The 11,185-nt window shown below is 45.3% G+C and overlaps 2 protein-coding genes across 5 annotated transcripts in view; one reads left to right on the top strand and one right to left on the bottom strand.

Annotated features, from left to right (window-relative positions):
* Positions 1-340: 340 nt before the first annotated feature.
* On the bottom strand, positions 341-8,637 carry ZNF892 (zinc finger protein 892). 4 transcript variants are annotated; one of them, XM_015112838.3, is made up of 6 exons: positions 8,323-8,637; positions 7,431-7,519; positions 4,873-4,938; positions 4,621-4,723; positions 4,062-4,148; positions 341-2,015 (listed from the first exon to the last, which is right to left on the bottom strand). In XM_015112838.3, the coding sequence occupies exons 1-6, from the start codon at positions 8,339-8,341 to the stop codon at positions 748-750; spliced, it is 1,632 nt and encodes a 543-aa protein (XP_014968324.3). In that variant the 5' UTR covers positions 8,342-8,637; the 3' UTR covers positions 341-747. The 4 variants fall into 4 exon arrangements, with proteins under 4 accessions (XP_014968324.3, XP_077814924.1, XP_077814922.1 ...); XM_077958798.1 differs by having other exon boundaries at positions 8,560-8,637; XM_077958796.1 differs by lacking the exon at positions 4,873-4,938.
* The window catches only part of LOC144333981 (uncharacterized), a 39,188-nt gene continuing 36,515 nt past the window's right edge, over positions 8,513-11,185 (top strand). Inside the window, exon 1 of the mRNA XM_077960225.1 lies at positions 8,513-9,042. Coding sequence (XP_077816351.1) covers positions 8,513-9,042 — 530 coding nt within the window. The remainder of the gene's footprint in view (positions 9,043-11,185) is intronic.

The raw sequence follows: 11,185 nt of genomic DNA, 5'->3' as shown, positions 1-11,185 counted from the left end.
AACAGTCCTTAGCTGCAGGGTAAAGCTACCCTCACAGAAACAGTCAGCCAACAGTCCTTAGCTGCAGCCTAAAGCTACCCTCACAGAAACAGTCAGCCAACAGTCCTTAGCTGCAGGGTAAAGCTACCCTCACAGAAACTTTTCAACTGGACAACTATTAAGTCTAATATTTTTCACAGTTGTGAATATTCAGTTGAGTAGTTAACATAATGAACATTTTTTGGGTTCATTCCCCGAGCTTTTTTTTTCTATCCTTTCCCTCTACTTCCTTTGGCTCTTTAAACTTAAGAATGAAGGACAACTCCCCTTCCACCACCACTCCTGACTCTGGACAAACTCATTGTGAATTCTCAATCTTTTATTTCTACCCACGCAACTTCCCTAAAAGTATAACTTATCTCTTTAAAACTTATATTCTTAGTATTATGAAAATATCTAGCACAGTCAAGATGTCCCCTTTCCACCACAGCATACCCCATTTCTCTCCCAAGGATATGGGAATTTACATACACGTTAGGGTGTTACAAATAATTTCCCTCTTTCCTGAGGAAAATTCAGCGTCCTCTGCCAGAACACTTTTAAAAATGTAAAACTATACTTTCAGTCTAATCATGCTACAACCCATATCAGCAGTGACTTCTCAATAACTTTTTTGCAACACCATCTTAAATCTCTCTGTAGACCCCCATGGCAAGCACGGTAAATGCTCAGTAAGTATGCTCTGAATGTACCACATGTACATGGTCTTTATCCAGTATGAATTCTCTTGTGTTGGCCAAAGGTTAAACGCTCACTAAAAGCTTGGACATATTTCTTGGTTTTCACTCCAGCATGAGTCTTCTGATGTTGAGAGAGGGATGAGCTCTGGCTGAAGGCTTTTCCACATTCCTTACACTTGTAGGGCTTTTCTCCAGTGTGAGTTTTCTGATGCTTTGTAAGAGACGAGCTCTGGCTGAATGCTTTTCCACAATCTTTACATTTGTAAGGTTTCTCTCCAGTGTGTGTTCTCTGATGACGAATAAGGGCTGAGCGGTCACTGAAGGCTTTGGCACAATCGTTGCATTTATAGGGTTTCTCCCCAGTGTGAGTTCTCTGGTGCTGAGTCAGGGCTGAGCAGTAGCCAAAGGCTTTCCCACATTCGTTACACTCGTAAGGCCGCTCCCCAGTATGAGTCCTCTGGTGCTGAATAAGACCTGACCGATCACTAAAGGCTTTGCCACATTCGTTACACTTATAGGGTTTCTCTCCAGTGTGAATGACCTGATGCTGGGTAAGGAATGTGCTTTGGCTGAAGGCCTTCCCACATTCGTTACACTCATAAGGTTTCTCTCCAGTATGAATTCGCTGATGTTGAGTGAGGTATGAACTCTGGTTAAAGGCCTTCCCGCATTCGTTGCATTCATAGGGTTTTTCTCCAGTATGAATGATGTGATGCCGAATAAGGGCTGAGCGGTGACTGAAGGCTTTCCCACACTCATGGCATTCGTAGGGCTTCTCTCCAGTATGAATTCTCTGGTGCAGAGTAAGGTGTATGCTCTGGCTAAAGGCTTTCCCACACTCCTTACATTCATAGGGTTTTTCTCCGGTGTGAATTCTCTGATGTAAGACAAAAGCTGAGTAGTAACTGAAGGCTTTCTCACACTCACTGCATTTCCAAGGTTTCTTTCCTGCACAAATTCTCTCATGCCTAATTATTTCTGAATTTTGTTTTAAGTTATTTTTAAATGACTCACAATGATGTAGTCTCTCTCCCTGCTGCTGAACGAGTAAGGACCTCCGAGTGCAACTTCTTCTAAATTCATCAAATTGGTAACTTCTCTCCCTAGAAGATTTCTGAGTGACAGTGTCTTGTATTAAATGTTTCTCATGGTTTTCCTGCTGACTCTCTAAAGAATCCTCATGTTCACTAGAACCTTCCTTTGAAAATCTTACAATTAACACCCCAGGGGCCGATTCTTCTTCAGAAATACCCTTTTCTGGAGTGAGCTCCTTGCTTTCTGGTATTGTTTCCCAGTCTGAAATAAGCAAAAATACACACGTGTATCATTTCCTACCCTGGGAGAAAAATAACTGCTGGGGTAGGAAATTAATGAGACATGTTTGTTAAGAATATTTACAGTGAACACATGAACTTCAAAGCTCTCAAAAATAGTCTTGCAATCTTGGGAGAACACAAGGAAAAAAAGATGACTGGACAAAGAAGTACAGCTGCGTAAAACCAGAGTGTGTACAGGTACTCAACGTTCCCCTACGCAGCAGGATAGGAAATAACGAAAAATAACAGAACGAGACTAACAAGAGGTGATGTGGAGAAATAGCAGATTTTTTAAAAAGGATTTAGAGGAGACAGGGCTAGGATCAGAGAAAGATGGTCTTCCAAAGACTCACTGTACCCATCTGACCAGAGCCTTATCATTTCATGCCTCGAGAATGACCATCTTTACCTAATCTCCTTGCCACCAATCCTTTCCTACTCCAATATGTCCCAACCACTGCTAAAAGACTAATTGCTGAAAACCATCTCCCTTTCACAAAAATCTGTTGCTTCTACTGTCTCAAGATGAGACACAAATTCTAGAAGCTAGCATTCAACATGGTCCAGGTCTACAAACTCAAATGAGCACAAAGCTTATTAACTGGAAAGCAATTAATCACCTCTGATTGCTTACCATCACCCTAGACCCAGCAAACTGGAAAGAGTAAAACAGAACCAAGAAGAAAGAAAAAAGAGAGAAAGGAACGAAAGAGAAAAACAGCAGTGTGTTGGGAGAGGAAGGTTGAAACTCCATGTGTTCAGATTAGTCCCCAACCTCTCAAGATACCTGCCCCAAGTTCCTGGGCTTCCTAGTAAGAATTTGAGGGGGAAAAGCTTCATTGCTAAAAATGTTTAAATCCTTGCAAGCTTAAACGATCTTTAATATCCATTCCAATCATGTCTCTACATGAAATAAATTAATACAATACAGTGTTCTCAACTAGATATACTCAGGGAAGTGCCTGGGATTTTAAAGGACAAATAGGTAGAAGAGGTAAGGCAAACGGACTTCCAGCTAAGGGGAGTGTAAAAATTAAAGCCCCAAATGTTCACGAAGAACACATGGTTAGTGGAGGACACTGAGGGATTTGCCTATCTGATGTTAAGAGTTCAAGCTGAAGAACAGAGAAGGCAAAAAAGTTAGGCAGGTAGACTAACAACGGCTTTGAAAGCAGGTAGAGGAATACAGAACTGGCAGAGGAAGCAACTCATTGGGGCATCTAGCAGTATTATGCTGCCTCAATTTTACAAGGAGAAGAGTAAAGAAAGTATAATTAACCAATAGTCTATTGCAGTAATCCAGTTTGACAGAAGTAACAGGGTCAAATCCATAACATCTTTCAAAAACAGTTACGAGGACTTACTAGCTATCATTTGCTTAGCATATAGCCAGGTACTGTTTAAAACATTTCTCTTGGATTATTTCCTTTGATCGTCACCACAACAGTATAAGCTCTGTGATGTCACTATCCCCATTTCACCACTGAGGAAATTTAAGTCACGGAGAACACAAGTCACCTGTTAAAGGTCGCAAAGCTAATGAGTAGCTAAAGATCGGGTTTAAACCAAGGGAGCTTAGTTCCAAAGTCTGCAGTCTTAACCATCATGCCATGCCGCCTCTGCTTAGACAGAGAAGGTGGCAAGGGAAAACCCAGAGATGAATTTACAGTCATTGATCTGAGACTCAAAAACATGGCGTTCGGCAAAGATAAAATGACACGTGGAAAATTCTGATTTAGAGCCTTGAACCCAAGCAAGTTTTTAACAAACATTAAAATGTTGGTTTCATTGCACCTTATTTGGGAAAAAGAATTGGTTTGAAAGAGTAGAAAGTATTTACTTTCTAAAAAATCAAATTGTAACTTTATAAACAGATCACCATCCACGGAGCTAGGATGTGGCACGGGGGAGAGACAGGGATTTCAACTTTTCCATGGGTCTAGCAATATCTGGACAGGCTCCTCCTCCATAAGCATTTCCATTGACAATCTGGGTTTTACTCGCACCGTTTTCAACACTCACGCACCTGGAGCGGCTGCTTTTGAAACTTCTCTCTTCAGTTCCTCCTCATGCTCCAACTGAGAGATTACATCAGGTGTGGAAATTGGAAGCCCTATTCATAGCGAAAGAAAAAGGAGTCTGGTAAAGACCTCAGTGTCTGTTCCTTGGTCTTCAGGAACATGGTAAGAGAGGGAGAGAGTGAGGTCAGTTCTCCATTTCTTCCTCGACAGTGCTCACGAGGTAGGAAGATTGATAGGGGGTTGAGTCCCTTACCAATTTTACCTCCCCCTATTTAAAGAATAAGCATCCATTCTCTTAAGAGTTGTTTTCATTAGCACTTTGTCTCCACATCCTTGGTCAAGGAGTAGAGAAGAAGGATGCTACAGGTCTATAAAATATAGGTGTTTATGTCTAATTCCAGGAGGGTTAAAACTATATCCAGAAACAAAAGGCAGAAATTGCCTGTCTCAGGCCCTACTAGAATTAAGAATCATTGAATATAAGGACCCTGGAGCTCCGAGGAACTGAGGAGACCAAGGTACCACACTGGGTAAAATCACGGGCACTGGGGGAGCCATCCTTACCCAGCAAGACCAGATTCCTGGGCTTCTCAGGCACATCTCCCTGGGGAGAGTTCAGCTGCCTCCACTGGGTGAGAGCCTCGGCCATATCCCTGATCATCAGTTCCTGAAAAACCAAACAGATTGGTGCTCACCAACAAGCCTCCTTATAGAGGCCTCTGAAGAGGGCTAAAGCTGACAGCACAGGAGGAGGAAGACAGGAAGGATAAAAAGAGGACAGACAACAGGGCCTCGGCCACCCTTTCCAGTACTAACATTCTCTGGTGAATTTGTAGTCCACTGACTCACTCTTTGCCTCCAGGCAACAGAAATGCGTATTACCTGCAAGTAGGAAGGAAAGCACCTTCAATGTAAAACTTGAAGGTATGAGCTTCTTAGTTTATTTATTAATAAATTGCAGAACTACAGAATTTGCTACTACTTATATAGGAAAAGGGGGAGAAAAATGTAATGATGAATTAAATATTTTCCTTATGGTATAGTTTTTAAAATATACGGGGTTCAAGAAATTGAAGTATTGTTTTCTCTAGTTTTCCTAAGAATGAAATCAGTTCCATACATACTAAAAATTAAGACGTTTCCTACACATCACAGAATATAGACTTATTTGTAAAACAGTATCTGAAGCCCAAAATATTATGAAAGTTCCCAGAGCGTTCTTGTCATTTTTCACAATGACCCTGATCAGTCTGCCCCTGCCCCCCAGCTGGTGGCGTTCTTTCATTTGCTTGAAGTGTGTGTCCTATTCCCTTTGGCCCCTTTACACACCCTGCTTCCTATTCCTGAATATTCCACCCCCTGCCCCATCCTTTCAGCAATGTGAATCCTTCTCTCCCTTCAGATCTCAGCTCAGGTGTTACTCAGGGGAAGCCTTCCCTGACCCTCCTGTGAGAACACATGTTCCTTCCCTTCCCTTGGGTTGTACACATAGAGGAGACCTTGTGACTAACATCAGCTCCACAGGAGCAGAGGCCAGGTCTATTTTTGTTCACTGAAGCAGCCCTAGTACTTGGCACAGAGTAGAAACTCTGTAAATATTCGTTGAATATTTGAATGAAGAAAGGAAGGAAGGAACAAGAATTAATAGAAACAAGTTTAAATGGGGTGTTCTATAAAAGTGTGCAGGGGCACAGAAGTGGGGAGGAGAACAGAAGCATATTAAACATAGAAAACAGTGCAGGAGTATTTAGCCTAACCTTCTTCTAGATGACAGGCACAAAGTTTAGTTTGTTTACTAAAATATTGAAATAAGGGAGTAGAGCAGGTAATGCTCTTTTGAATCTGTTACTGCTGCTAAGATAAATGTCTAATAATTTTTCAATTCTATTTTTTAGATTTCTGTGCAACTACAGTTTAACTTAGAGTAAAATAAACCAGTCCTTGGGTTAGCAAATGAATCAATTTTACAGCTCTTTAAATTACCACTTGGGCCACAGCCCCTTGAATGAATATATATATATATATATATCAAATGGTAAATTTTATTTGTATTCAGCTTTCTAATGTATATTTCATAGTCTTTCAAAAATTATTAGTAAAACAATGCACCTAATGACATAAAGTTAAAAGAACCACCTACTCTGAAAATCCTCTGCCCAAAATACACTCTTTAACACTTTAAGTAAGAAATCCCACACATAAGGTCATATGCCTCAGGAGTAATCAGCACAAGTAATATAACGTGCACCATCTTCGTTCTGTACAAACAATGCTAACACCAACAGACTAATAGGCAGTTGCCCTCAGACTTCAGTTCCCTAAGAAAACCTCAGCAATCTACTCACTTAAGTGCCTGTGCCGGGGTCGGAAGGCACAGGCAGGCCAATCAGACACTGTCAGCAGGCGCTACTGACTTTCTCTCCCCTCATCTCTCTGAACGCCATCTACAAATTCACAGATCAAAATCAATACTGGCATTTTCTCCTATGGTTTTATAAGGATCATCAGTACCTGTATGCTTAGGCCTGGTGTGATGGAAACAAAGAGTCCCAGCACCTGAACCAAAGGGTCTGCCATCTCCCACTGTCTTGGCCAGATCTTACAGAAGCATCTTTACGAATCTTCTCTCTCCAATCAGCTACGGCATGTTTCGTCCTGCTGGGCCTCTAAAAACCTTCATGGGGCTGTCATTTACCTCTGGAATAAGACTGAGTGTAGATTGTCCTGGGGTCTGGGTACAACACAGCCAAGCTTCCCTCACCACAGTTTAGGTCACCCCACAGCGACTCACACATCCACACATCCTTGAAAGACCTCCAACTCCCTCATCATTTGAAGACTTTTTTTTTCTTTTTTTGGCCAACGCTGTTCTCTCTTGGAATATTCCCTTATTCTGCCCTCCGACTACCCAATCTCTCTTGTTTTTCAAAGTACAGTTTTTATCCCACACTTCTCCCAAACAGATGATTTTTAAAAAATCTCTTTCAGAGACTTTTACGACTTGTCTGGACCAATCATTTCTATGTTTAAAAAATATCTATTTCCTCATGTTTATTTTATCTATATATCTCTCACTGCCTTAGTAAACTCCACGATGCAGGAGCAAGTGGCTTTTACTTCTTTGCAACTCACCAAGGCCAATTACAGTACTGAGTGTGTGTGCAGCAAACATTCAGTGGGTAGACAGAAAGCAACGCTGGGAAGAGAGTCCTGCACAACCGAAGACCACTTCCTGTGGGGTTCCTCAGTCATCAGTTTATCAGGATGAACCCAGTGGTCTAGGAATCAGGGCTGAGCAATTCCGTAACAATGGAAGGAAACATATCCTTGCTCTGAGAACAGAAGGAAAAAAAAAAGAAGAAATCTAAACTTACTTGGGACCCAGGGGTCAGCAGCACAGCAGTTACGTCATTTTCTTTTGGGTTTCCAGCATGGAGAAGGTCTGAGTCCTCAAAAAGTGATCCTAAAAGAGGAGACAGGAGCCATGACGATTACTCTTTCCTTGCAATAAACTAGGAGGAAGTGCCACACACCAGCTAGTTGTCATCTAAGAAGAGTCAACACTGGGAACCAAAGGACAATCGCATAATATCCTTTAATCAAGACAGTCTTGACCATTGCTGCCTCAGGCTCCTCCTGTTCTCCTCTGCCCTTAAACTCCAGCAGACTGAGCATCTAGACATATAAATTAAACATATTTTTATCTTGCATGTGCTAAGTAGTCAAAATAATACTCCAAGTCTTTGTATGTCCATGCCTCAGTGATTCACCTCTGTTGTATTTCAGGCTCCCAGGATGAACGAAGACGAGTTAAATTCTTTTTGAACATTGGCTTTTCAGATATTGATACAATACCGACTGACTCAGAAAAGCGATGGGTCTTACGGAAGAACCACCACCACCAGCAAAAACAAACCAAGATTGTAAACAAACTCCGTGACTTCTCAAATCCCCGCCTTCCCTTCCTTCCAAAAGGGTCAGATAGTCCCTTCCTACTGCCTTATGGGGCTCCTCTAACATCAAAAGACAAGTCATTATCAAAAGCCAAACTTCAGATGCGTTGATATCTTCCCTTGGGCAAGGGAGGCGTCCAGCGCCTACAGACCAGGAGGGCAATGGAAGTGGCGGGTTGTCCCTCAAAACCCCACGTGAGACCGGCCAGCGGGAAGGGGCTCGTGACGCTACTCCTTCCTGAGCCTGCCCCACACTTTCTCCCTTTCTCCCTCTCCAGCGGGCACCAAGGCCGCCTCACTCCCAAATCCTCACCTCTGCCCCCAGGTTCCATGGAGACTCCTTCCTCCAGCCCGCGCTGGAGGCAACGCCGCGGGGGAAGGGGCCGGGGGTCCGCCGCTCGCGTTCCCCAAGAGGCCCGGAACGCAGCACGCGCTGGCGGCCCGGCGCCCCCACCCGGTGGTCCTCCCGCCACCCTCCTCCCGGGCACTCAGACTGAAAGGGGATGCGCTCAGCCCTCCTCCCCCGTGGGTTCGACCTCCAGCCACACACCGGCAAGCGGAGCCCGACTACAAAGGCATCTAACCGCCGGCTGCGAAGCCTAGCGCCGGCCAACTGTGAGGCCGGACTACCACTCCCAGAATCCTCCGCGGGGCGCGGCTGGCGGCCGTCACGCCCAACGCCGCTTCCCAGAGGACCCCGCGGCCTCCTGCGCCCGGGGCTGCGTTTCTTGGCGCCGCGCGCGCCTGACCGTCCTGCAGGAGCGTTCGGCAGCTGGCGAATCCCTGCCAGTGGCTGTCGAAGGGCCGCTAGTCCCTCAGTGCCGACTGTGGGCGGCGGACGCGCCAAACCCCGCCTGGCGTGGGACTTTCGCGTCCCCGCTACGGTGACGGCGGAGGGCGCGCCCCTGACCCACGTGGGATCCTTCCCGGGCTGCGGTGCTCCCTCAGAGGGGAGGCGCCCGGCGGCGTCCCTGCTGCTGCGCCTCCATGCATCGGCCCTTCGCGGCGGGCACAGAGGGGATCTCAGTTTAAAGTAAGCAGGGATGTTTGTTCCATATTGCACCTCGGAATAAAGAAAAATGGAATTTCAATCCCGAAATCACCTCAACCCCAACAACAGCCACGTCTCCAAGAAGAACCAGTAAACTAGTGCTGCTGCCCCAGGGAGGCTGGAGCCTGGAGGTCCTGCAGACTCCCCAGGAGCTCTAGGGGTGGGCGGGTCTTCAGGTTAGGCCGTGTTTTCACTTACCTTCCCACGTTAAAGTGCCAGGTTTCTGTCCAGTTCCGATTCCCAAGAGAAAATCTAGTTAGCGATGTGCTTGTTTGGATACAAGCCACAATGTCCAATTGACCTTTCTCCAACAGAATCTCCAATTTTTAGACAGGCTCAAGGCTTCCCAAGGCTTATCATTATTCCTGCTCTTGCCCTCCCCAGCACTCCCAGCCCCTGCTGCCTGGAACATAGTGAATCATCATGGGCCCTGTGAACTAGGTCACAACCGAGGGATGGTAAACCAACAAGGTAGAAGGAACGGAGCCCCGAGTAATTTGTTGGAACAGAGCTTGGGCTTTAGCATGAGAGAGATGCAGACTTCTATTTTGTATAAGCCACTATTATTTTGGGTTTCTTCTGCACAGATAACCGCACGTATCTCTAACTGGTCCATAGATTGGCTATATTTGGTACAGGCAGCTAGGGCTGGTGGGGATAAAGGACATGTGGTAGAGACACAGCCGTGCCAGCTCAAATGGCAGCCAAAGGGAGTCTCCCCACTCTTCTCTCTACAGGAGATACAGGATGGTCAGTTTCCTTCAGAAGATGCTTCCTATGAAAGACACCACTTGCTGATGTTGTTACGGAAACCCCAGGGATAAGGTCTAGGCCCTGCAGCTTGCTGCACAAAAAAGCCAATCACTGAGAGGAGTATTGCCAAGGAAGAAGGCTTTAGTCAGGTGCTGCAGCCAAGGAGATGGGAGACCAGCTGCAAATCCATCTCCCTGACCTACAAAAACCAGGGGTCTATATAGCAGGGAAGAAATGTGACTGTGTGGGGGGAACAGGAATGAGGGAGACATAAGGAAGCAATCATGATGAGGAGGGGTCTGGTGTATCCTTGTCTGGATGCCGTCATCTGGTGTGTTTCAGTTCTTTGATACTTTTTTTTTTCATCAAATGCTCTCTCAGAATCACCTTTTGATACTTTTTTGAGAGGCCTGAGGATCTTTCCTGAGGAAGGAACTATGATAAAACAAGTATAAGCTTCAAACTTTAAAACCAGAGAGTCTGCCGGGCACGGTGGCTCATGTCTGTAATTCCAGCACTTTGGGAGGCCGAGGCGGGTGGATCACTTGAGGTCAGGAGTTCAAGACCAGCTTGGCCAACATGGTGAAACCCCATCTCTACTAAAAATAGAAAAATTAGCCAGGCCTGGTGGCACACGCCTGTAATCCCAGCTACTCGGGAGGCTGAGGCAGGAGAATCGCTTGAACCCAGGAGGCGGAGGTTGCAGTAAGCCGAGATCATGCCAGCGCACTCCAACCTGGGCAACAGAGCGAGACTCTGTCTCAAAAAAAAAAAAAAATCACTTTCTATGTTTATCCAAAATAAAGTCTATAGGACTATTGGGCTGGTTTCAATGTGTCTGGAGCACCCCTTTCTTCTTGTTGCTAACCATCCCCATCACAGATATCCCTTCTTTGTTACCACGTCAATTGTCAGTCCTCATCTTACTTTATTAATAGGTGATAACACTTGGCTGCTCCCTGCTCCTGGAAATACTTTCTGGTTTTCTTCCTCCTTGACTGGTCACTTTTTCTCAATCTCATTAGGTATTTCCTCTTCTCCCCACCTCTAAACCAGTGTTTTCCAAACAACAGTCATGCATCGCTTAACAACCAGGATACCCTCGGAGAAATGAATTTTTAGGTGATTTTGTTCTTGTGTGAACATCATAGAATGTATTTATGAAAACCTAGACTGGCCGGGCGCGGTGGCTCAAGCCTGTAATCCCAGCACTTTGGGAGGCCGAGACGGGCGGATCACAAGGTCAGGAGATCAAGACCATCCTGGCTAACACGGTGAAACCCCGTCTCTACTAAAAACACACACAAAAAAAACTAGCCGGGCGAGGTGGCGGCGCCTGTGGTCCCAGCTACTCGGGAGGCTGAGGCAGGAG

Source organism: Macaca mulatta, chromosome 13, assembly GCF_049350105.2.
Source record: "Macaca mulatta isolate MMU2019108-1 chromosome 13, T2T-MMU8v2.0, whole genome shotgun sequence".
NCBI classification, from domain to species: Eukaryota; Metazoa; Chordata; class Mammalia; order Primates; family Cercopithecidae; genus Macaca; species Macaca mulatta.
Note: the sequence above shows the minus strand (reverse complement) of the source record. Positions and strands in the feature narration are given on the sequence as shown.

What these genes read in the sequence shown, in the direction of transcription:
- ZNF892 (XM_015112838.3), bottom strand. An exon ending in CTACAAATTCACCAGAGAAT is followed by an intron (nt 4,724 to 4,872) that starts GTTAGTACTGGA and finishes TTGGTTTTTCAG; the next exon opens with GAACTGATGATCAGGGATAT. An exon ending in TTCAAAAGCAGCCGCTCCAG is followed by an intron (nt 2,016 to 4,061) that starts GTGCGTGAGTGT and finishes TGCTTATTTCAG; the next exon opens with ACTGGGAAACAATACCAGAA.